Source organism: Anticarsia gemmatalis, chromosome 29 (assembly GCF_050436995.1).
Source record: "Anticarsia gemmatalis isolate Benzon Research Colony breed Stoneville strain chromosome 29, ilAntGemm2 primary, whole genome shotgun sequence".
Lineage (NCBI taxonomy): Eukaryota > Metazoa > Arthropoda > Insecta > Lepidoptera > Erebidae > Anticarsia > Anticarsia gemmatalis.
This window is the reverse complement of record NC_134773.1, coordinates 670,624-698,529: the sequence shown is the minus strand read 5'-3', so window position 1 is coordinate 698,529 and position 27,906 is coordinate 670,624. Positions and strand designations below refer to the sequence as shown.

Sequence of the window (27,906 nt, the reverse complement as noted above, 5' to 3'; positions counted from 1 at the left end):
TTATCAAGTTACTAAAATAAGCAATCAAGTTACTAAATTACTTAACATTTCATGAAAATATATTTACATGTTACTAAAATAAGTAATCAAGTTACTAAAGTTACTAAACATTTCATGAAAATATCTTAGCATGTTACTAAAATTAGTAATCAAGTTACTAAAGTACTAAAATAAGTTATCAAGTTACTAAAGTTACTTAACATTTTGTGAAAATATCTTTACATGTTACTAAAATAAGTTGTCAAGTTACTAAAGTTACTTAACATTTCCTGTAAATATCTGTACATGTTACTAAAATAAGTTATCAAGTCACTAAAATAAATTATCAAGTTACTAAAGTTACTAAAATGAGTTATCAAGTTACTAAAGTTACTAAACATTTCGTGAAAATATCTTTACATGTTACTAAAATAAGTTATCAAAATACTAAAATAAGTTACCAAGTTACTAAACTCACTAAACATTTCGTGAAGATATCTTAACATGTTACTAAAATAAGTTACTAAGTAACTAAAATAAGTTATCAAGTTACTAAAATAAGTTATCAAGTTACTAAAATAGGTTGTCAAGTTACTAAAATAAATTAAGAACTTACTAAACTCATGACATCTTATTGAAAATACATAACATCTTACTGAAATTATATAATATCTTACCGTCTTTCGGAAGGCACGTTAAATTGTGGGTCCCGGCTGTCTTTTTCGAAGATCTTTGACAGTCGTTAACAGTAGTCAGAAGCTTGAAAGTCTGACTTCCAGTCTTACTTAGTATCGTGTTATAATACAACTGTGTTGTGGAGGTCAGATAGACAGTCGCTTCATGTACAATACTGATGTTCAGCTGCATCCGGTGAGACTGGAAGCCGACTACAACATAGCTGGAAGAAAGGCTAGAAATATATATTATGTAATATGTTATTGCGTCACCACCATGTTGAGAAAGATTTTGCATAAGTTAATTGACCATGATGTTTACATAATTAGGTCGGGGAAAAAGTCTTTTCGCATTATAGTATGTATGAACTTGTAATAAAATCTCTTTGGCTTCAAGAATCACAAATGAGTACACGGTTCATTAGGTTTCTTTCAGTGAGCTCGTGAGGTACCCAAATATCGAGCTTTTTTGTGTGGAGAGAAGATTTTATTACAAGTTCATACATACTATAATGCGAAAACACTTTTTCCCCGACCTAATATTATGTACAAGCTGATCCGCGCAACTTCGCTTGCGTCACATAAGAGAGAATGGGTCAATTTTTCCCCGTTTTTGTAACATTTATTACTGGTACTCTGCTCCTATTAGTCATAGCGTGATGATATATAGCCTATGGCCTTCCTCGATAAATGCGCTATCATCTAACATTGAAAGATTTTTTCAAATCGGACCAGTAGTTCCTGAGATTAGCGGGTTTAAACAAACAAACTCTTCAGCTTTATAATATTAGTATAAGTAGATGTACATATTTTATATTGCGTTTCCACCATATTGAGAAAGATTTCGCATTAAATTATTGACCATGACGTTTATATATAATTTATGATGACGTATATAATATTCAAGGATAATTCATGCGTAAAATGTGATATAGTTTTGTGTTACTCAACTTATGACGCGAGCAAGGTTCGTATGGTTAGTGGTCAACCTAGTGTTAAAGTTGTTCAAGCCTAGCCTTTCACGTGACTTAACGACTGTTTTCTTTATTGGGTACTTGACAGAGGTCATATCAGCTACTCTTTATGAAATGACTAAAATACATCTATACTAATCCATACTAATATTATAAATGCGAAAGTAACTGTCTGTCTGCTACTCAATCACGCCTAAACTACTGAATCAATTTGCATGAAATTTGGCATGTAGATATTTTGATACCCGAGAAAGGACATAGGCTACTTTTTACCCCGGGAAAATGACGCATTCCTATGGGAAAATTGAGGTGGCGGACGAAGTCGCGGGTAAAAGCTAGTTTTAGTATAAAAATACGACACATTGTAATATAGAAGAAATACGGTGTAGTGACGCCACAGTTTTGTATTATCGTTGGTATCAAATGAGTGCTTAATAAAATGTTTCAGTATGTAATACATAGGTACTATAATGCGAAAAGACTTTTTCCCCGACCTAATATGTAAAACAAGATATGTTTTTGACATTTCGTAAAGAGTAGCTGATTTGATTGGTCGTTTAAATAATATGACTAACCCGGACACCGGATGTCCTTGCAAATTGCTTTAATTACATCAAAAAAATAGAAAATTTATATACAAAACGGATCTTCCTTTTCATTTTATAAATATAACATCCGCTTTCAAGAGGTGTGTTAGTAACGATCACTTGTTATAACGGTGAAGGAAAACATCGTGATGAATGACTTGTCTGACAGTTGTTTAACACAGCTCTTGAAGGTACGAATCAAAAATCAAATCATTTATTCATTTAGGTCAAATATTGACACTTATGATAGTCGTTACAATTACTGAATCTACCACTAGCTCGGAAAGTGTACAGTCTTATGAGAAGAGCTAGCAACAAACTCACACACTCATTTCAATCGCAAAAAGTTTTACAATGTGGTTGATACAATAAATTGATCATGCGAGGAGCTGCCAACAATCAGCGATATAGACTAAACGTCAATTAAGGAAAATCTATACTAATATTATAAAGCTGAAGAGTTTGTTTGTTTGTTTGTTTGAACGCCCTAATCTCAGGAACTACTGGTCCGATTTGAAAAATTCTTTCAGTGTTAGATAGCCCATTTATCGAGGAAGGCTATAGGCTATATAACATCACGCTGCGGTCATAAGGAGCGGAGTAGCAACGAAAAATGTTACAAAAACGGGGAAAATTTTGACCCCTTCTCTTAGGTGACGCAAGCGAAGTTGCGCGGGTCGGCTAGTACATTATAAAAAGAATGATTTAGTTAACAACTTAGTAGAGAGTGTTGTATGCGCAGTTCGCGGCTGGAGGTATACAACATACAGAATGTAGAACATCAGTGACTCGACTTATACAGCTGACGGTGACCTGTTTCATACAGATACTTTATTTTGGAAATGCACTGAATTATTTATTACTAGCGGCCCGTCCCAGCTTCTCTAGGTTTCAAAAGTTATTTTACAAAAAAAACGTTTACAATATTACACATAGACCTTTAATAACCCTATCTATGAAAAAACTGTGCCAAAATATTAGTTCGGGGAAAAAGTCTTTTCGCATTATAGTATGTATGAACTTGTAATAAAATCTCTTTGGCTTCAAGAATCACAAATGAGTACACGGTTCATTAGGTTTCTTTCAGTGAGCTCGTGAGGTACCCAAACATCGAGCTTTTTTGTGTAGAGAAAAGATTTTATTACAAGTTCATACATACTATACGATAAATAAATATCTGAATTATATAATAACAACTGACTTTGTAATACTGATGACGTTTTTATAATTCTTAGAAATGTTATCAGCTGTTGACCGAGAGGTGTGGCTAATAGCTTTGCGGTTAAGATGACCACGTCTTTGCTACTGCACGTATGGGTCGTGGGTTCATACCTATAGATTGACAGTCTATAAAAATATATTATAATCTAGTAGCAACCTATCTATCGGGCCTCCACAACCCTGTTACCTAGGTTATAACACGATACCCTTTGGTAAGACTGCTTGTAAGACTTTCAAGTTTCGGCTATTGATAAGTCGAAACCCACAATTTAACTTGAAAGCACGTTAAATTGTGGGTTTCGACTGTTATTTCGAAACAAAGAGGAACTCGACATATATGTATAATACGGTCACCCATCCATTGACCAACCTCGGCAAGCGTAGCTTAAGCTGAGATATCGATCCGCGCGTTCGTTACTTATACAAGCTCCTCAAATTGCATTTAGTAAAAAAATAATTAAAATAAATAATTTATTCTAATAACAAGTTTATTATTTAATCTTGATTTAATATGGATTTTCTCAATAAAACGTAAGTCAAGACGACGGGTTTTTTACAACACTTCAAAAGTTACGCAATCGACCTTATAGTCAAAATTTCAAGGCCACTTTTGAAACATTGATAACCGTAAGAAGACGCCTTCCACGCAAATGATTGAGGGTTCAAAATCTACTTTTACGAGTTATAAATTCACTTGTGAACCGATCTTGGGATAAATAAATAAATTTATACTAATACTATAAAGATGAAGAGTTTATTTGTTTGTTTAAACGCGCTAATCTCGGGAACTACAAGTCCGATTTGAAAAATTATTAAAGTGTTAGATAGCCTACTTTTTGAGGAAGGCTCTAAGCTATATAACATCACGCTGAAACTATTAGGAGCGGAGTAGCATCGAAAAATGTTACAAAAACGGGGAAAATTATAACCCATTCTCTCTTATGTGACGCAAACGAAGTTGCGCGGGTCAGCTAGTACATACATACAGACATAGGGACAGCTGCGGAAAGCGACTTTGCTTAATTCTACGTAGTGATAGTGATAATCAACTGTATTTTAAAGATAAATACTTTTATCTTTCAAATATTTAGTGCATACAACTGTTATCGGTTATTGATTGCAATTTCAAAAACAATTTTGAAAAATATAAGTTACAAATACAAGCAGAAGTATCGTGCAAATTAATAATATAAATATTACTCACACACGGTTATTTGATTCCAAACTAAGCAGAGCTTGTACTATGGTAACCAAATAACTGATAAACATACTTATATACTTCTAAATACATACTTAAATAGATATATTAACAAGCAGGCTCAGAACAAATACTCGTGCTCAACACACAAAGATTTGTCCCGGGTGGGATTCGAACCCGCCGCACAAATTTATCTTTCTTATTCTATTCCTGTAGGAATTATGATCCCATCGATCCCATACAATCCTTGTCGCGACTATTTCAAAGAAATAAAAAAACACCTACTATCCAATTTAGTTTAGTTGTTGAAAAGTTATGTGCGTACATACATTTCAGTGATTCATTTTTATATATTAGGTCGGGGAAAAAGTCTTTTCGCATTATAGTATGTATGAACTTGCAATAAAATCTTTTCTCTACACAAAAAAGCTCGATATTTGGGTAGCTCACGAGCTCACTGAAAGAAACCTAATGAACCGTGTACTCATTTGTGATTGAAGCCAAAGAGATTTTATTACAAGTTCATACATACTGTAATGCGAAAAGACTTTATCCCCGACCTAATATATCACTTGTAAACCTCACACACCCCCTGCTCACCCCTCTATAGCTAAAGGGGCGTGACTATACACTATTTTCCCTACTCCGTCCCACGTGGTATCACTGCAAATCGTAAGAATGTATCATATGCGCCTGCGCAGTTGCCAGTGAGTCAGTGGCCCGCGCGCGTCCGTGACAGTCGCTCGCTGTGTTAGTTACTGTGTACTGTGCTCCCACTTGTGATTATATACTGGTATGTACTGTGTTTATGTACTAAAAATCTAAATATATATACCTCAAAAGTGAAAATATTAATCTGTTTACTAAGATCGAACCTTCTTATTCATAAAAATATATGAAGTTCCTTATAAAAGGCTTATAAAGTGTTTTGTTTCTTTCACTCCTTAGCGAATTGAAAAAGAGAAAACATTATTTTACTAGCTTTTTAACTAAAATAGGTTTATAGAGTGTTTATGAATAAGACGGTAAATATATATAACGCAAAGATTGACATAATGATCTATCAACGCACAGCACAAACCACAGGACGGATCGCGCTGAAATTTATCATCCAGATAGATGTTATGACGTAGGCATTCGCTAAGAAAGGATTTTGATCAATTCTACCCCTAAAGGGATAAAATAAAGGATGAAATTTTTAAAGAAAATTCTGAAAACCACGCATGAAGTCGCGGGTAAAAACTAGAAAATAATAAAACGTAATCGCGAAGGAAAACATCGTGATGAAACCTTGCATGTTTGAAACATGTTTTATACATTTCTTGAGGGCATGAGTCCTCAACTTGCACTAAGTCAGCGTGGTGGACTTAAAGCCTAACCCTCCTCTTGTTCGGGAGGAGACCCTTGCCCAGCAGTGGGATTATAAACGGTATAAATAAACAGATTATCTCTTTTGTAGTTCGAATAAGTGTGGCCATCTTCAATCCTACTAATATCATAAATGCGAAAGTTTGAGAACATAATATGTACTAGCGGACCCGACAGACGTTGTCCTGTCTAATAAATTAAAAAATAATAAAAAAACATTGTCCAGCGAACAAAATTGAGAATCTAAACCATTCTCAGATCCCCTTGAACACACACAAAAAATTTCATCAAAATCGGTCCAGTCGTTTAAGAGAAGTTCAGTGACATACACACAGAAGAATTATATATATAAAGATATATCGCACTAATAATACAATAGGGCTGTAACTCAAAATACAACTTTTATCAGAATCGACGAATTACTTATTTATTACTCCCTCCCTGTAACTGTTGTTATAAACAACAACGGTGACTTGTATCACGGAGACGCTCAGCTGAAAAGTAGCGATTATCTTAATGGATATTAACAGTTGGTTTTATTCAATACTTTATCTATTGGATAACTTATCAGAAGCTTTGCAACTGGTTCATCTATACTAATATTATAAAGCTGAAGAGTTTGTTTGTTTGAACGCGCTAATCTCAGGATCTACTGGTCCGATTTGAAAAATTCTTTCAGTATTAGATAGCCCATTTATCGAGGAAGGCTATAGGCTATATATTATCACGCTACAACCAATAGGAGCAGAGTACCAGTAAAAAATGTTACAAAGACGGTGAAAATATTGACCCATTCTCTTCAGTGACGCAAGCGAAGTTGCGCGGGTCAGCTAGTATAGTATAAAGTCTATCTGATCTATACTTATAATATAAGATGAGACTTAACTGCTTACAAAAAGGTCTGGTGTTCGTAACCGGCGGTCCTGTATGACAACATGTATGTATTTGAATGAAGCTAGGGAAGTTTGTAAGGATCGTACCAAGTGACGTTCTTTGCTCTCTGCCTACCGCTATAGCAAAAAGGCGTGATTTTATGTATGTATGTCAAAAACTATATATCAGTCTAGTCTTTCTTCCAACTATGTTGGAGTCGGCTTCCAGTCTCATCAGATGCACTAAATATCAGTATTTTACATGTATCTCAGAAGTTACTGAACCGATTTGAATAATTCTTTTTCAGTATAAAAGCTACGTTTTTCAGGAATGCTATAAGCTATATAACATCACGCTACGACTAAAATTAGCGGAGTTAGCAGTACAAAAGTAAAACCAAGTTGTTGTTATTTAAAACATGATAAACTCATTGGCTTATACTATGAAGAATCTAGAAACAGGAAAATTTATAATTTAAATCCTTATACAGTCTTTGTGAATTGTAGAATATTCTGGAAATCCCGTTGCCATAGAGGAACTCGTGGCTAAGTAACAACACCCGCAAGGATCGATCTCTAAAGTTAAGCTACACTAGCCGAGGTTGGTCATTGGATGGGTGACCATGTTATACATAATTTCGTTCGTATTTCGGAAGGCATGTTTAATTGTGGCTCCCGGCTGTCATTTTCAAAGATCTTTGATAGTTGTTAACAGTAGTTAGTAACTTGAAAGTTTGATAACCAGTCTTACTTAGTATCGTGTTATAAGTCAGGTAACTGTGTTGTGGAGGTCAGATAGACAGTCGCGGCATGTAAAATACTGGTATTCAGCTGCATCCGGTGAGACTGGCAACTATTGCATAATTTCTTTCAAGACTACTCATAATTACATGTTGAGATAGGTCATTATAAAACATACATACATGATCTTTATCATACTATCTCATACAATACTTCTTCTTCTTATCGTATGGTTAGTGGTCAACCTAGTGTCAAAGTTGTTCAAGCCCGAAGGCCTTTGATGTGGCTAAACGACTGTTATCTTTATTAAAAACTCTCGGGACCGACATTTTAAAGCACACCGAAGTAAGGAGACGCTCATAAAATCACGCATTTTACTCAGAGAAGTAAACAAAAACTAAAGAACGTCACTTGGTACGATCCTTACAAACTTCCCTTGCTTCATTCACATACATACATGTTGTCATACAGGACCGCCGGTTACGAGTACTTTTTGTATGTAATATAAAACAATTAAGTTGTTTTTGTATTCATAATTTGTATGTTTGTAAATGAGTTAGAGTTTTTTATGCGGAAGTCGATTTTGGAAATGATTTATTTGTAGTTTTGTAACCAAATATGTGTTATTTAATGTATAGTTAGTGGTCAACCTAGTGTCAAAGTTGTACGTTTGCCGTGAATTGTTGTTATAAACAACAACGGTGACTTGTATCACGGAGACGCTCAGCTACACTGGATATAAGGACTCTTCTGCCCGCGACTTCGTCTACATGAAAAGATTTCCCGGAGTAAAAAATATCATATGTGTTAATCCAGGTTATAAGCTATCTGTGCATCAAATTTCATAAAAATCTGTCTACATAATATTATAATGCAACGGGTCTTAAAAGCGATTAAAAATTAAAGTTTAGGATACCTTAGTCAGCTCGTGACCACGGTCGATATAATTCGATCGAAACGTCGGATAAACAAATAAGGTAACCTAACCTAACCTTTGAATGAATGAATTTAAAAACGTTAAAATCTGTCCAATAGCTTTTTCGTGAAAGAGTAACAAACATACATACATCCTCACCAATTTTCGCATTTATAATATTAATAGGATAGTATGAGTAGGATGTATTAAAAAGTATATAAATAAATAAATAAATATTATTGGACAACTCACACACGGTCATTTGATTCCAAACTAAGCAGAGCTTGTACTATGGTAACCAAATAACTGATAAACATACTTATTTACTTCTAAATATATACTTATATAGATAAATTGACAACCAGGCTCAGAATAAATACTCGTGCTCATCACACAAAGACTTGTCCCGGGTAGGATTCGAACCTACCACACGCGGCGCTACGGTTATTATATAAGTATGTTTATCAGTTGTCTAGTTACAGTACAAGCTCTAGTTTGTAATCAAATAACCGTGTGTGAGTTATCCAAATATCTATTTATTTATTAAAATACATCTATGTAATGTGCGCGTTACTTAACACACTGATCGTTTACCGACCGGTGAGCGCAGTTCGCAACCTGTATCTTCATAAACAAACTAGTTTTTTCAAAAACATACCGGTTTCTGTTTTGGGGAAATAATTAACATATTTTTTTGTAAGATTTCGGAACAAATTATGTATTATGTTGTTTTAAAAGTGTCTAACAAGAATCTACTACGACTTTTCGAAGTTTTATGTGTATAGCTGATCCGCGCAACTTCGCTTGCGTCACATAAGAGAGAATGGGTCATAATTTTCCCCGTTTTTTGTAACATTTTTCGTTGCTACTCCGCTCCTAATGGCCGTAGCGTGATGTTATATAGCCTATAACCTTCCTCGATAAATAGGCTATCTAACACTGAAATATTTTTTCAAATCGGACCAGTAGATCCTGAGATTAGCGCGTTCAAACAAACAAACAAACAAACTCTTCAGCTTTATTATATTAGTATAGATTAAATAATTATCACTTGTTTCAACGGTGAAGTAAAATCGAGTATCGATTCTTACAAGGTTTACGAAGTAATTTCTATAGTTTAAGCTGTGCGATTATCAGTATGTTTTTAAACCAAGCAGTAAATGCAGTCACCCCCGGTTTCTGAGGTACATTTAGCGGTAGTTTATCTACTCAATAGCGTTTAAACTCATACAAAAAAAACGCAATTGAATTGATAAACTGATGCTCCCATCCTGCTTCCAATACACTTGTTACCTTACTTATAAGCCCCTTAATATTGATTTAATTTATTTATATTATGACCTGTGTGTGTTCGGTAGTGTTGGTAGCAGCTCCTTACATTATCAATGATTTATACCTAATAGAAATATTGTTAAAATTAATTGGCGATTAAAAAGAGTGTCCAGGAGTTTGTTGGCAGCTCTTCTCATTGGCCGTACCTTCCGAACTGGCGGTAAATTCACTCTCTGTATCATTGACTGTCATAAGTGTCAGCATTTGACCTATATGAATAAATGATTTGATTTTAATTTTGTACCTCAGAAACCAGGGGTTAGTCAGTCAGGACAAGTAATTTTTTTTATAGATAAACATGCTACGCGTAATTTTAAAATAAAATGTTTAGAGTTTCTTGGCATCCATTCAGTCTCAAAAACGACTTAAGCAGAATAAATAAGTAAGCAACGGATTTTCCTCAACGCGTTTGTGCATATTATGTATGCAATATATACCTTATGTCCTACTTATTTACTGCTTATATACGCACTTAATGAAATAACGGCATAAGTCGAATCCACTTATTTACAAGTCCCCAACCCGCATTTGGTCAGCGTGGTGGACTCAAGGCTCACACCTTCCTCGTTTGGGACAAGACCCTTGCCCAGCAAAGTATGTAAAAAGTGGCTGGTTATTTGGTATCTTTCCACCCCTGAGGGAAGAATCCGTGATATTATGTACTAGCTGACCCGCGCAACTTCGCTTGCGTCACATAAGAGAGAATGGATCAAAATCTTCCCCGTTTTTGTAACATTTTTTACTGGTACTCTGCTCCTATTGGTCGTAGCGTAATGATATATAGCTGAAAAGTTTGTTTGTTTGTTTGTTTGTTATAACGCGCTAATCTGAGAAACTATTGATCCGATTTGAAAAATTCCGTCAGTGTTAGATAGCCCATTTATCGAGGAAGGCTATAGGCTATATATTATCACGCTACGACCAAAAGGAGCAGAGTACCAGTAAAAAATGTTACAAAAACGGGGAAAAAATTCACCTATTCTCTCTTATTGGACCCAAGCGAAGTTGCGCGGGTCAGCGAGAGAAAAAGCTGTTAAAATATGGGTTTTCATCGTCAAAAACATATGCTGTAAAGAGATTTGGATGATGTATTTACCATCGGCCGCTCGCGTGGCTTCAATTCTCCTTGGAAAACCTACATTCAACAGGCAATTTTTGATGGGAAATTAGAATTATAATCCTGTAGACAACATGTATGTATGTGAATGAAGCAAGGGAACGTTTGTAAGGATCGTACCAAAAGACGTTCTTTGGTCTCTGCCTGCCTCTCTACCACTATGGGAAGAAGTCGTGATATTATGTATGTATGTAATGAAACGATAAAATATACCGTATGTATATTTTCTAGTTGAAAACTGCATCTAAAATACGTATTTGTACATACGTCGTTGTTGAACTAGGTGTACGATATTTACCTTCTTATTTACATACAAGACTAGTATAGTTACAGCATTCTTGGGTTTATTTAACGTTTAAAACTTAAGATTTCCTCCTATGTAATATTTGGTAGCCAGTTTCATAGAAACCAGTCAACTGTGTTGTAGTTAGTTGACAGTGTGTTGTGTACAATACACAGATACACTCTGTATTACATCACTCTCATAGTGCGTGTGACGAACACCACCAGTGAGAGGTCAGGACCGATAGTGTTATTTGTAAACGATCCTGAATTCCATAATCTGGGCATTTATTGAGAATCACTAGTTATAAATACATAAATAAATATCATTGTACAACTCACACACGGTCATTTGATTCCAAACTAAGCAGAGCTTGTACTGTAACCAAATAACTGATAAACATACTTATATACTTGTAAATACATACTTATATAGATAAAATAATAAAATTTTGAGACAATTATAGTTAGTTCCGCTCACAAGTCGGTAAACGCTCAGTATGTTAACTTGTACATTACATAGATGTAGGTGCAGTGTTTCAGCTGAGCGTCTCCGTGATACAAGTCACCGTTTGTTATAACAACAGTTCACCACAAACGTACCACTTTGACACTAGGTTGAACACTTACCATACGATGAAAAAATCAATTAGTCTAGCCTTTCTTCCAACAATGTTGGAGTCGCCTTCCAGTCTCACATGATGCAGCTTAATATCAGTATTTTACATGCAGCAACTGTCTATCTGACCTCCACAACACAATTACCTGGCTTATAACACGATACCCCTCAGTAATCTCTGCTTGTCAGACTTTAAAGCTTTAAACTACTGGTATATCCTACAAAGATCTTTGAAAATGACAGCAAGGACTCACAATTCAACATGCCATCCGAAACAGAGAAGAACTCGGAATAAATAATATGGTCACCCATCCGCAGGACAACCTCGAGCGTAGCTTAACCTCAGAATTAGTACCGTTGTTGTTATTGAAGGAATGAACATTAAATTAATAGTTACACGTAGGTCTGCCTACGCCTACGTAACAGCTGGGTTGATGATAGTTGCGTGTTAAGTACGACATTCATATATTTATTTATAGGAATGATTGTAGCGTAGTTTCCTTGTAAACGTCATAACATATTAACATATTACTGTGTTAACGATTCACACAATGTAAGGAAAAAAATATATTATAGGCTGATCCATATTACTACTAATATTATAAATGCGAAAGTTTGTGAGTACATATATATATTTTTTTAAATCATTTATTCAATTTTAACAATAAAATATATATCTAATATCTATGTATGGATGTTTGTTACTCTTTCACGCAAATACTACTGAATCGATTACGGTGAAATTTGGTATGTAGGTAGCTGAAGACTCAGAATAACACATAGGCTACTTTTTATCCCGGAGTTCTCGAGGGATCGGGATTTACACAGGAAGGGATTCCACGCCTTTAGTCTAGTGATACATATATACACACACTACAGCTGATGTGCTCGTGGCTTAGTTAACAACAGCCGCGCGGATCGATCTTTGAGGTTAAGCTACGCTTGCCGAGGTTGGTCACTGGATGGGTGACCATATGATGCGTAATGATGTCGTCCGTTTTCCGAAAGGTACGTTACGGCTGTCATTTTCAAAGATCTTCGACAGTCGTTATCAGTAGTCAGAAACATGAAAGTCTGACAAGCAGTCTCCGTGCTTCGGAGGGCACGTTAAAAGTCGGTCCCGGTTGTTGTCAATTAAGACAACAGTCGTTAAGTCATGTCAAAAGCCTTCGGGCGGCTTGAACAACTTTGACACTAGGTTGACCACTTGCAGACCGCAAATGTATGCCATTGTATGAAGATAGAGATAAATACTGTGTAATCTATACTAATATTATAAAGCTGAAGAGTTTGTTTGTTTGTTTGAACGCGCTAATCTCAGGAACTGCTGGTGCGAATTGAAGAATTATTTTACTGTTAGATAGCCTGTTTATTGAGGAAGGCTACAGGCTATATAACATTACGCTACAAACATTAGGAGCGGAGTAGCAACGAAAAATGTTTCAAAAACGGGGGAAATTATGGCCCATTCTCTCTTATGTGACGCAAGCGAAGTTGCGCTGGTCAGCTAGTAACGAATAAACAGGATGCAATGTTCACAAAACTTGAAGTTGCTCAGAAACAACGTTGTTTCAAGGCCAGAAGTATATACCTACATACATGCATACATACATTTATACATACACATGCTTATAAGAAGGAAAAATTACGTCTCTTTGTTTGCAAAATACTCCGAAACTACTGAACCGATAGCCTTTATTTATGAGTTTTTAAAATCACAACTATTGTAAATAATGGTGTAGGCAGAAGTTATTTTAAAGACAACTCCCGCACTAAGAATTGCTCTTGTGTCGCGGGAACTTTTACAAACATACAAACAACGGACACAAAGTACAACCAGACCCGAAACAATTATTTGTGGATCGCACAAATGACTGTTCCGTGTGGGAATCAAACTCGCGACCTCCCTGCGCACTGGTAGCGGTGTGGCGACCTAAACTAATGCGCTACGAAATTAAAATGGTTTACTTTTTTAAATTAGTATGAAAATCCTTGTTATGAATAAAATAAAGGATTCTTTGTGGTCGGCCATATTGTCCTCGGATGACGTCACGATGGGTCTAGGTCGTTGACCTTACGCGCGGGTGCAGGATCGAAAAATAAATGTATAATATTTGCAGTCCAAACGAACTTTAAGGTACAGTGTTCATTAGGAAAAGAATTTTAAAATTTGATTTCCATCTAAAGTAATAATATAAAGTTTGACTTTAGTTAGTTAGAACGTGTTTATCTCAGGAACTACTGGTTCAGTCAAAGTAGCAGACAGACAGACAGACAGGGTTACTTTCGCATTTATAATATTAGTATGGATTTGACTTAATATTTTGTAAATTATTGATAGTGACAAATTTTTTATCGTTTCCTTTCGTTACATATTGCACTGATAATCAGGCAGACTGTTTGATAGCACATTATCCTTGCATAATGTTAATATTTATTTACATGACTCTGTCGCGCGGTCGGTAGTGTATGCGGCTGCTGATCGTGAGGTCTCAAGTTCGATTCCCGGGTTGTCAAAGTGCACGGGGTTTGCAAACTACAAGCACCATAGTAACCAAATGTAACATATGTTACGGTAAATGTGAGTAATCGGTAATTATCTATAATAGCTGACCCGCGCAACTTCGCTTACGTCACATAAGAGAGAATGGGTCATAATTTTCCCCGTTTTTGTAACATTTTTTACTGGCACTCCTATTGGTCGTAGCGTGATGATATATAGACTACAGCCTTCCTCGATTAATGGGCTATCTAACACTGAAATAATGTTTCAAATCGGACCAGTAGTTATAAATATCAGTCCCGGGTGTGATTGGAAGCCACCCACCACACGCGGCGCTACGGTTATTGAGGCGAGGTGACCATTTTAACCACTGTGACAAAACATGCAAATTTACATGTTTTAACGGGTTATTCCTTTCCTATACAATATAAGTTTTTCTCGCTTCTATCCTTACAACAAGTGACATTATTTCTTAAGCAAAACATTGCTTAGTCATGACCCAAATGACTCACAGGGAAAATAAAACAGGCTTGATTTATATAACGTCATTTAAAATATATAACACAGTTGCTTCTGCTGGCGTTGTTTTGTCACAGTTCTTGAAGGAATACAAAATCTTTACTTGGCCTTAATGCCTCGCTCAAAAAGTCAAAACAGAAGTAAAAAATGCCCTATAAATCCTACTAATATTATAAATGCGAAAGTTTGTGAGAATGTACGTATGTATGGATGGTTGTTACTCTTTCACGCAAATACTAAGAAACCAATTACGATGAAATTTGGTATATAGGTAGCTAAAGACCCAGAATAACACATAAGCTACTTATCCCGGAGTTACCGATGGATATGTAGCGGATCGCTACATGCAGCGACATCTACTGGGACCAGCGCACAAGCAATCACCACGCGCAGTGTGACTGACGTCACAAGTCCTGAATCGCGCTATCGAAGTTTGCACTGCAACTGACTATATATACAAGTTCCCGACTACAACAGTCGGGCAGCCTAGGCCCACCAGGCACGATCACCTCGTCTGGTCGGAGGATCCTCCCTTTGTGTTGGAGGAACATGATCACCTCGTTCCTCCACAGATAGGTATTAATACGGGAAGGGTTTCCACGCGGACGAAGTCGCGGGCGGCCTCTAGTTTATCATAATTGTATGTGAAGCAGTGATAACCGAATGGCGGTGAAGGAAAACTTCGTGATGAAAACTTGCACATCTAAAAATTGTTTAATTCGTTTATTGAGGGCATACAAAGTCCCCAACCAGCACTTGGCCAGCGTGGTGGACTCAAGGCCTAATAACACTTTCCCTATTTAGAAGGACGATCTTACGACGACGAAGTCGCGGGCAATGGTCAGTTTCTTAAAAGCTAGAATTCTTAATAAAACTAATTGTCAAGAAGTTGTTCTTGTTTATTAAAACATTTATCCTATTTACGTAATAGTCCTCTAAACAGCCCGTCATTGGGTTTTCCTATTATATCTATACTAATATTATTAAGCTGAAGAGTTTGTTTGTTTGAACGCGCTAATCTCAGGAACTATGTGTCCGATTTGAAAAAATCTGATTTCAGTGTTAGATAGCCTATTTATCGAGGAAGGCTATAAGCTATGTATCAACACGCTACGACCAATAGGAGCAGAGAAGCAGTAAAAAATGTTACAAAAACGGGGAAAAAATTCACCCATTCTCTCTAATGTGACGCAAGCAAAGTTGCGCGGGTCAGCTAGTTGTAGTATATAATGTAAACAGTATATCACAGCCATAATAGAGGCGTCACAAACATACAAACAACGGACACAAAGCACGACCAGATACGAAACAACTATACTCTCACAAATACTGTTCCGTGTGGGAATCGAACCCACGATTTCTCGGCACATCGATAGTGGCGTGACGACCACTTTAAACACTGCGCCACGGAGGCCGTCCAAATGGATAACTAACAAACCATATATATCCATCCTCTCAATTTTTTGAATTTATAATATTAGTAGGATAAGATTTTTAAGGCAATGTTAGCAGGCGCCCATAGCCAGTTGCGCTCACCGTTCGGTAAACGATCTGTGGGTTAAGCAACCTTGGCGCGGACATTCCATAGATGGGTGACCGCATAGTGGTATTTGAACTGAGTGTCTCCGTGCTTCGGAGGGCACGTAAAAAGTCGGTCCCGGTTGTTATCAATAAGATAACAGTCGTTAAGCCACGTCAAAGGCCTTCGGGCTTGAACAACTTTGACACTAGGTTGACCACTGACCTTACGACAAATGAAAGAAAAATCTAGGGCGTCCCTACCCAATTAATAAGAAAAGTATGTATGTATAATGTATTAGCTTAGCCTTTGTTCCAAACTATGTTGGAGTCGGCTTCCAGTCTCACCGGATGCAGCTGAATACCAGTGTTTTACATGCAGCGACTGTCTATCGGACCTCCACAACCCATTTACTTGGGTATTAACACGCTTTCAAGCTTCTGACTACTGTTAACGACTGTCAAAGATCTTCGAAAATGACAGCCGGGACCCACAATTTAACGTGCCTTCCGAAACACGGAGGAACTCGATATGTATAAGATGGTCACCCATCCGCGGAACAACCTCGGCAAGCATGGCTTAACCTCAGAGATCGATCCGTGCATAATGTAAATAATAAACCGGTTTTAGTCGTTAGTTATTTATAAACACAAGTAGTTTGTAACTCGAGGGAAATACCCAAGCGCGGCCATTGTTCCGATGTTATATACATATTTATACTGAGCATCATGTCTCAACTACTGAACCGATTTGGATCAAATTTTCGGAGTTACTAGCTGAAAACTCAAGGCTTTGCTTGCTATTATATAGAATGATTTTTTTTATTATTTGTTATTAAAAAAAATTAAAAAGACAATTCCCGCAATATGACCTGCTCTCGTGTCACGGGGACTTTTACAAACATACAAACAACGGACACAAAGTACAACCAGACCAGACTCGAAAAAACTATTTGTGGATCGCACAAATATTTGTTCCGTATGGGAATCGAACCCACGATCTCTCGACACACTACGGGAGGAGACCCTTGCCCAGCAGTGAGACATAAATGGGTTAAATTTATTATTTATTATATTCCAAAAGATGGGTATCTTTCAAGATATCACGATGAAATTTTGTGGTTTGGTAACGCAAAAAATTCAGGAGGATGGGAGGGTTGTAGAAATATGTTACCTACGTATCATCGAGCAAGGTTAAAAAGGGGAGGTTACTTAATATAGTTGCGTGATGGATGAATGTATAATGACATGTTTTGAGTCAAAATCAACGTCACACACTCAAGAATGTGAAATGAATGTCAATGAATCATCTCGCTTGATAATTATGACATGGTTGAAGGCCTTTTCAGAGTAAAATTGACTTAAAACTGACTTAAGACAAAGTAATTGCTTTCTTGATACATATAAAATCACTTATTCTGACTGACTGACTGACTGATTGCCTGATTGATAATTAATTATTGCACAAACCAATCTATACAAGTTAGGTAAATACATAGACAAGGGTAGCTACCACACAAACTTGAACTTAAGCTTTTATTGATCCTAAATGACTACTGACCTACACATGAAAAAATAAAATTGCGTCCTTGAAATCAAATAATTTATTCACTAAGCTCAAATACTAACCCTTATGATAGTCAATGATACAGAGAGTGAATTTACCGCCAGTTCGGAAAGTACGGCCAATGAGAAGAGCTGCCAACAAACTCCTGGACACTGTTTTTAATCGTCAAATGGTTTTAACAATATTTCTATTAGGTATAAATCATTGATGATGTAAGGAGCTGCTACCAACACTACTTAGAAAAACGGAAGCCTAAATGTAGCTTCTCAATGGATTAACAAACTTTATCAAAATCCGTCCAGTAGTTTTTGAGTTATAATAACACATAGACGTATACATTTCATACTAGGTTGATATAATGCTATAATTTGTGTGGAGATTTTATCATGACTCATGCTAAATTGCAAAACGTTACAACATTGGTTTATATACACGCAAATCTATTATATGTTATGAAATACTTATTTATATTGACTGCCTCCGTGGCGCAGTGGTTTAGGTCGCCACGTCGCTACCATTGAACCCACCCAGGACAAATCTTTGTGTGATGAGCACGAGTATTTGTTCTGAGCCTGGATGTTAATGTGTCTATATAAGTATGTATTTAGAAGTATATAAGTATGTTTATCAGTTATATGGTTACCATAATACAAGCTCTGCTTAGTTTGGAATCAAATGACCGTGCGTGAGTAGTCCAATCATATTTATTTATTTATTTATTGCGTTGGGGTTCGATTCCCACACAGGACGAATAAGGAGGTCAGATAGACAGTCGCTGCATGTAAAATACTGGTATTCAGCTGCATCCAGTGAGACTGCAAGCCGACTCCAACATAGTTGGAAGAAAAGCTAGACTGATGATGACAATTAAGTATGAGTTTTCAAGAATTCTGATTCAGACAAATATGCGTAATAATTACGTAGCTGTGAAACCAAGCAACTAAACAGGTTTTACCAGTTAACAATTTATAATTTTCATATTGTAAACAAACTAGTTGCCCAACAGCTCTATTCACTTTTGCAGTGATTACTCCGCTCCTATTGGTCGTAGCGTGATGTTATAATATCTTACAACCTTCCTCATTAATGTGGCTATTATATGCAAAAAGATTTATTCAAATCCGACCAGTACTTTAAGAGATAAAGAGTGGAAAAACTTAAAAGTTTTTGACATTTTCAACAGTCGTTGAAATTTCAGTCAATTTATGAATTTATGCACTAAAACTTTGTTTCATACATAATTATATTTATTTGTAAAATGTACCTAATCGTTTTAATAGTTTTTAAGTTGATCGTGAATATAAAGACAGACTGACGGCCATTTTGAAACAGACAAATTATATAGTCCAACAACTTAGTAGAGAGTGTTGTATGCGCAGTCCGCGGCTGGAGGTATACAACATACAGAATGTAGAACATCAGTGACTCGACTTATACAGCTGACGGTCACCTGTTTGATACAGATACTTTATTTTAGAAATACTTCGAATTCTTTATTATAATCTAAATAGATCGTACATACAAAGACTTTCTACTAACTACATATAACAATATTTAAATCATTAACTAATTTCTACTTTTTATAATTTCAGATCAATCCTCATATTCCTGCAATCAAGAAATCTTCAATATTTCAACAATCAACTGTCAAAATTCGCGCCAATAACAAACAAAATGGCCGCCATTTCTACGTACAAGAAACGCCCAGGAACCTCCGGTATTAGCGGACAATTATTCGAAACGAAACTTATAAGTTTGATATTATTTAGATTACTACACGATGATAATGTCGAAGAATTTTATATGTCATCAAATATGGACGACATTGGCGCTTTCGATGATATAACTTTTAAAGCAAAACTCAAAGGCATTGACCAACCAATTCTAGTCTTTGTACAAGCAAAGCACAAGGAAGATGACGACAAATTCGTCAATTTCGAACTAGTTAAAAATTTCTACACTAGTTACATGAAAGTCAAGCAAAAACTGAACTCTACTAAAGTTACTAACGACAAAATTTTGAACGGAAAATTCGATGATATTGAATGCTTGTTTATTTTATATACAAATGCTAAATGCTACGATGATACTAATAGTGCCGAACTTGATCGTTTTGCGACGAATACTGCGTTATTCAAGCAAGCAAGGAGACCTTACCAGAGCGTGTTTGCAGATAATTTGAACAACATTTTAGCTACTAGCGACAAAGGAGCGCTTGGTTCTCAACCAGATTACACGACTGACGACGTTGAATTCATTGGAAAAACGATTTTAACCGAAGAAATTACGACGTTAGCTGAAAATATGAATAAGTTTCTAAATGATCAGTCTATGAGTATCATGAATAACGAGTACATAGCCCGTTACCACGTGATTCTAGCTAGGAATGTTGTTAATTTATCTGAACCACAATCGGAGCCCGAAAAGCCTGGTCAAGGAGAGGTAAAAAAATGGAGAATAATGACTTTTAGACCTGAATTTTTTGACACTGAAGACATGATTCTATCCATGTTGAGGAAGAAACTATACGAGCTGTTCGGCAAGAGTCAAGCTAAGAAGAAAAACACAGAAGATCCAAAAAAAATTGTGAACCAAGAAGCTCGAATACCAAGTCTTGATGATCGAATATCAACCTTTTTATATGAACCTACTGTTACTGCGTTAAGTTGTTTAATAGATACTTATATTATCTACAAAAATTGTAAATTAGAATTCACTGTAGACAGGCCGAGTAGTGATAAAGCTAAACTAGAAGATATTAGTAATAATTTGACACCTTCTTTGGTCTTTGACGCTAAAGCAATTGTAGCAAGAAATATACTTATGTCCTTAAAATTAAAAGTTCCGGTCGAATTTGGTAATTCAGATTTAGCAATTCGGGGCAGTCTTAAAAAAATTGATAGAAGAATGATACATTTGACTAATACTGTAGCAGATTTGTGTGATAAGTCTAAAATACTCGACAATTATAAAATAGTTACGATTGATGAGAGTCTAGGAGATGGTTTTCTGAGTTCCAATGGCGGTTTCGGCGGGGCCGTCGGCAATTTACTAATTTACGACCAAGAAACTAAGTTTTTAAAAGTCACTGATGATGTTACATCACTCAAAGACAACGCTAAAGCATTGTACACTAAACTGAATGATAAAATTAAAGACTTACATGTATACAGATTCGATGTGAAAGCAATTACTTTTCCGAAATTAGCATTTGATTGTACTGATGAAGCGAAGGATATATTAAAGAAATTAGTTATTTACGAAAAGCAGAGTAACCATCGGGGAGTAGAGGATTTGCTAAAAGAACAGATTGAAATACATCAAAGAACGAACAATCCTAATAATTTTCAAGTAAAATCGGACTCCGTGCTTCAGAACTACCATAACGAAATCCAAAAATGGTGGATGTCACCTTTCGGCCTGTATATAACTAAAACAAGTGACATATACCAACAGGCAATCAATAATATTGTAATAGAACCTCAAATAAGTGCATTACAACATATGTTTTATATAAACAACATGTCTAATATAAATTATACGTTTAGCGATAATTGTACAGAGTCTTATAAATCTTTAGGCGCGTCACCTAGTTGCGTAATAGTCTCTGATTTGACAACACTCACTACAATGAAAGTTATACAATGTATAAGAGATAAATTCAACAATAAATATGCAATTTTAGATTTAAAATGTATTTTAAACCTTCGAAGCGATGATTTTAAAGGGTTAATAAAGGAAATACGAAATACTGACAAAGTTCTTGTGGTCATTTGTGATGATATACAGAAAAACAGAACTCTGCACCGACGGTTAGATGAGATAGCAGAATCTACTATAAACAAAAATATAATAGTTATAACAAGTAGTGTATTTCAAGAAATGATTGAAGAATACTTTCCAGAAGTGAAAGAAAAATTGAACGACAGAGAGCAGAGTTTAGTTGATCTTTCACCGGAATCCCAAAAGGAGATTATTAAGAACACTCAAGTGATATTTCAAGGGCAAAGAGTTGGCCTAGATTTGATAATAGACGATGTTTCTGTCTCGCATATAAAAGGAGCAGTATTAAGCAAAGTAATAAGAAAAGAAGATGTTATTTTTGGCGCTCCATTAAACACAGCCAGTTATGAAGAAATTAAATATTTATACGTTGATAGAAAAGTGAGTCAAGCACCGGATTATAATTGCGATGAAGTGAATTATTCTTCTGAAGATGAGTATGAAAATAAAGTAAGAATACGTCCAGTTAGAACGTTTTATGACATCAAAAACGATGTTGTTTTAGTCACAGCGAAACCTGGGATGGGGAAATCTACTTTACTAACTCATTTGTCATTGAAAACTAAAGACAGGAATAAGAAACTTTGGATAGTAAGAATCAACTTGCTAGATTATTCTAAAGAGTTTTATGAGTGGCATGAGGAAAAACCGATTAACACTTTAGAGACTTTAAAGTTCCTTTGTCATGTTATATTAAAGAATAATAATGTAGCGATAAAATTAAAAGAAGTAAATGGAAAAGTTTACTTAGAGGAATGCGGCGGCGACGAATGGACGGCTTTCGAAATAAATATGTTCCTACACTTTTATAATAAGAAGAACTTACTGCTTCTTTTCGATGGTTTCGATGAAATTTGCCCTCATTACAAGACTAATGTAATAAAGTTTTTCAACGCAGTCAAAAGTTACCCACGAAGGAACAAAATGTGGGTTACTAGCAGACCGTACAGTGAAATATTGCCGGACTTGCAGAAAGCGTTGGGTAAACCTTACGAGATAGAATACATCAATGATGAAGAACAACAAATTTTCTTAAAGAAGTTCTGGGAGGACAAAGTGCAGTTTGACAAATTGACAGAAGCACAACTTAGGAACGTGACTTCGTTCATAGATTTCATGACTGAAATGTTGACAACCAGTGCGGCCGCGTCCCTTGACTACCGTTTCTCAAGAATATATTACTTGTTCTACGTTTATGTTAATGCTCATTTTCCACACGTGGACCACGCAACACAGTCGCCTTACGCGGACAAATTCAATCCTCAGATGGTTAATACTTCTGATGTTGAAAAACTAGATTTAGATTTATTTTTCGACGAAAATATTGACAGGAAACAATTTCCTAGTGCTCCTTCAAGCGGCAGAGTGAAAGTCGACAAACTTTTAGGCACTCCGCTACTTTTATACCTCGTCGCAAATTATTTCGTAAACGTCATTGAAGTAGGTAAGACGACGAAGAAATGGCAACTGGACATCAACATACATAATATATACGAGATGTTTATTGAAACTAAATTGAAGAAAATCTTGTTCCAAGATAAAAACAAAATGGATGTCTACAACCCAGATATTATGACGCGATATGAGAAAGAACGCACAGACTGTATAACTATGCATAAGAAAATAGGCGCGTACGCCATTTTGAAAAACTCTCTATTCAATGATGAATTTAATTTGGACGAGTTTAAAGACATGCAGCCGTTCAACGTCGCTGGGTTAAAGGAATTCGAAGCTATGATTAATAGAATTAAACAAGGGACTGAGAAAACAGGCCTAATATCACACGTAACAGCTGACAATATGCCCGTGTTTATACATAGAACATTTGCCGAGTACTGCGCGGCCGAATTCATTTGTGACATTTTTAAAAGTGACAAATTCGAGATTGGTAACAAGGAAATTTTGTACACGACTCTAATGGTGTTGAATATAGGAGATATATTGCCTTTTATAACTAAAAAACGAGAGATAGATGCTGAATTGAATGATATAATTGATTATATTGAGAAGAAACGGCCTACGTTTTTGACGTGGTATCGGTTGCTCTGTCACTCGGGCGATTGGTCGATGGAGAAACACCAACGGCTTATGAGCTCTTTAGTTGACGACAAAAGTGTTAGTGTATATAATGATGATTATTTTATAAACTTTATTCATCGCTTACAATGGGAGAACGATGAAAACGACATAAGTATAGGGAAAATTAAAAGAAATTTAGTGGAAAAAATGAAACCTAATTTGAAGAATTTCATAGCTGCGTTCAAGTCGCCGCCGACGACGCCCGAAGTACTTATCGGAGCAGGGGAGCCAACATTACGATATTCATAAACGTTTAAACTCTTGAAAGTCTGACAAATAGTCTTACTTAGTATAGTGTTATAACCCAGGTAACTGTGTTGTGGAGGTCAGATAGACAGTCGCGGCATGTAAAATACTGGTATCCAGCTGCATCCGGTGAGACTGGAAGCTGACTTAAACATGTTTGGAAGAAAGACTAGGCTGATATAAGATGGCGCTCGGAATTCATCTTGAAAATGCCTAAATGCGAAAGTTAAATACTTTTTACAGTAGATAAATGCGGAATAACCTAACCAATAGATAAAATTGCAAAATTGAAGCTGTTTAAATGCGGCATATAACCGGTTACACCCAAAGTTTGGTCCTATGTAATCGGCGAAATTATTACCAAACCCGTTTATTTTGAAAAAAATCTAATAAAAAGCAAAAGTGACCGACCCGGTAATCGACCCCGAGACCTTGTGATCAGCAAATTAAATAATTTATTTGCTCAAATATGATTTAAATACACGTTAGCAGATAATAGTACGCATCGCAAATCTATTAGCAGTCTTATTTTAGCGTCGACATACGTCATCTAGACTTTGAACGAAATTTTCTATTTTATTGCATAAGTATTTATTTGTCTAATAATATAAAGTTGCAAATATAAATATTGTGGGATAACTCACACACGGTCATCTAATTCCAAACTAAGCAGAGCTTGTACTGTAACCAGATAACTGATAAACATACACATATAGTCCTAAATGCATACTTAAGTAGATAAATTTAACAACCAATAAAATTCATGGTCTACATCATAAAATAAAATTTAAAAGACTGTATAAAATATAGTTGTAAGTCATTGTTATAAAATTATATTTAGCTACCTACTAAGCTAAACTATGAAAAACAAATAAAATTGTGCTCTATTAATGTGATTTTACGCTTAAATTGTGTTTTTGTCTTTAAATTAATTAGTATTTAAGTATTTTAAGCTTGAAAGTCTGACAATCAGTCTTACCTAGTATCGTGTTATAAGCCAGGTAACTGTGTTGTGGAGGTCTGATAGACAGTCGCTGCATGTAAAATACTGGTATTCAGCTGCATCCGGTGAGAATGGCAGCCGACTCTAACATAGTTGGAAGAAAGGCTAATAACGATGATTTAAGTTGTCATGATATTTATTATTGTAAGGCTTAATTTAATATATTTTTGTGTGATACAAAAATGTGTTGTCCTAATTGTACACTGTGTCCGTTGTTTGTATGTTTGTAAAAGTTCCCGCGACACAAGAGCAATTTTTATTGTGGGAATTTTATGTTAAGATGAACTATGTTTAATTTAATTTATAATTTAAAAGAAATCTCAAAGAAAAATAAAACTTTTTTGTTTATTATATTTTGTTTCATTTATAAAACTTCTTGACGTATGGTTAGTGGTCAACCTAGTGTCAAAGTTGTTCAAGCCCCCCGTAGACCTTCGACGTGGCTTAACGACTGTTATCTTAATTGACAACAACCGGGACCGACTTTTTACGTGCCCTCCGAAGCACAGAGCCGCCCTGTTCAAATACCACTATGCGGACACCCATCTATTGAATGACCGCGCTAAAGTTTGCTTAACCCACAGATTGATTACCGACAGGTGAGCACAACTGGCTATGGGCTTGATTAGCTATCAAATACCCAATTCGATACTCCTATTACCCTATAAGCAAATTTATTTATAACATAGCAACTTTAACTACTCAGGGAAATTGGATTTCTAGACTGGTATCCCAGAAAACAGCTGTTAAAATCGAAGTATACTCGACTATAAAAAATAACAAACGAGTAAAGTCAATTTGAGTAACTTTAAATCATTTGGGTAACATTGACAGTGGGAATATGAACTAGTTTCCATTATTTTTTCATATGAAACCAACACAATTGATAAAAGTTTAGTTTAGTTTTGCTTTTTTAGTTTTGATTCAAAGCTACCTAGGTTGACTGTATATTTTGAGTTAAAAAAATGGATAAAGAAATATGCAGATTGTCTTTGTGTGAAGAAAATTTGACGCCATTGTTTAAAACTATTAAGCAGAACGATACTTATGCTACCATTTTGTTAATAACGACCGGTTTAAAAGCAAATTTGTTGAAAGGAAATAATAAAATATAAACTTAGCTCATTAATGTCCCACTGCTGGGCAAGGGTCTCCTCTCGTAATGAGGGAGTTAGGCCTTGAGTCCACCACGCTGGCTTATTGCGGGTTGGGGACTTTGCATACCTTCAAGAACTGTTCTAGAGAACTCTCAGGCATGCAAGGTTACATCACGATGTTTTCCTTCACCGTTGTAACAAGTGATAAATATTTCTAATACACACATCACTTGGAAAAGTCATTGGTGTGTTGCCTCGGGTACGAATTCGAACACGTGCGTGGGAACCGCATGCTTATACCACGCGGCTAGCAATTACTGCCATACAAAATATTAGGTCGGGGAAAAAGTCTTTTCGCATTATAGTATGTATGAACTTGTAATAAAATCTTTTCTCTACAAAAGAAAGCTCGATATTTGTGTACCTCACGAGCTCACTGAAAGAAACCTAATGAACCGTGTACTCATTTGTGATTCTTGAAGCCAAAGTGATTTTATTACAAGTTCATACATTCTATAATGCGAAAAGACTTTTTCCCCAACCTAATATGCTCACAGGACGAACGGAGCTCGTGGCTTAGTTAACAACAGCCGCGCGGATCGATCTCAAAGGTTAAGCTACGCTTGCCGAGGTTGTTCTGTGGATGGGTGACCATCTAATACATATCGAACTTCTCGGAAGGCACATTAAGTTGTAGGTCTCGTCTGTCGTTATCAAAGATCTTTGACAGTCGTTAACATTAGTCAGAAGCTTGAAAGTCTGAAAACCACGTGTACGGACCTTAAAAGATTTGTATGGCGGCGCGGCGGTTGTCGCTTGAACACTAAAAAATCGCTAATTATCAAAGATTTTCATAACCTTGTGTAAGAATTACCTATTATTATAATTAACAATTTTAAACTTTCACAACTCGTAAACATAATATTATAATGTAAAAGGTCTTAAATACCATGAAAATTAAAGGTTACGATACCTTATTTATCCGGAGAAGCCACCAAAACCGCGATAGCTGAGCACTTGCTGGAAGCAGGAACCAATCACTGGATACAACTACCTTAGGGTCTAGGGTCTCTCTAGGGTCCACAGCTTCACAGATTCTCACTATAACATAACTAGCCCGACCCATATTTGCCAAATCAAGTCTTATCTTTCACTCCGCCCCGAGTCTTTTCCACAGATCGTCACTATTACTTCATGATAGTAAGAAAAGCGGTTGAAATATTAGGTCGGGGAAAAAGTCTTTACGCATTATAGTATGTATGAACTTGTAATAAAATCTTTTCTCTACACAAAAAAAACGATATTTGGGTACCTGACGAGCTCACTGAAAGACACCTAATGAACCGTGTACTCATTTGTGATTGAAGCCAAAGTGATTTTATTACAAGTACGTGCATACTATAATGCGAAAAGACTTTTTCCCCGACCTAATATAAAATAACACTAATTTTACTTGGGAAAATGGATACCGTTTATCATTCCACGTAGAATTATGTAATGACATATTGTGCCGGAATAAAGACGGTAGTTTTATGTCGTAGTACCGACAATGTAAAACTGTTTGTGAAATAGTAAAGACCAACTGAGGGTAGGTGTCAAACTCGCTACAACGGCTAATTGGGTACTTGACTGTCAGTCAAATCAGCTACTCTTTATGAAATGTCAAAATTTTAAAAGAACTTAGGTTGTGACGTCATTGTCGTGTTTTCAT

General features: G+C 35.9%; 1 protein-coding gene and 1 long non-coding RNA gene across 2 annotated transcripts; one reads left to right on the top strand and one right to left on the bottom strand.

Annotated features, from left to right (window-relative positions):
* Nucleotides 1-573: 573 nt before the first annotated feature.
* Nucleotides 574-27,679, bottom strand: LOC142985339 (uncharacterized). The gene is made up of 3 exons (XR_012960196.1): nt 27,508-27,679; nt 27,169-27,385; nt 574-877 (listed from the first exon to the last, which is right to left on the bottom strand). It is a non-coding gene; the product is annotated as an uncharacterized LOC142985339 (long non-coding RNA).
* Nucleotides 5,324-25,449, top strand: LOC142985193 (uncharacterized). Its single transcript, XM_076133224.1, has 2 exons — nt 5,324-5,426; nt 19,580-25,449. The coding sequence occupies exon 2, from the start codon at nt 19,662-19,664 to the stop codon at nt 24,096-24,098; it is 4,437 nt and encodes a 1,478-aa protein (XP_075989339.1). The 5' UTR covers nt 5,324-5,426; nt 19,580-19,661; the 3' UTR covers nt 24,099-25,449.
* Nucleotides 27,680-27,906: the final 227 nt, after the last annotated feature.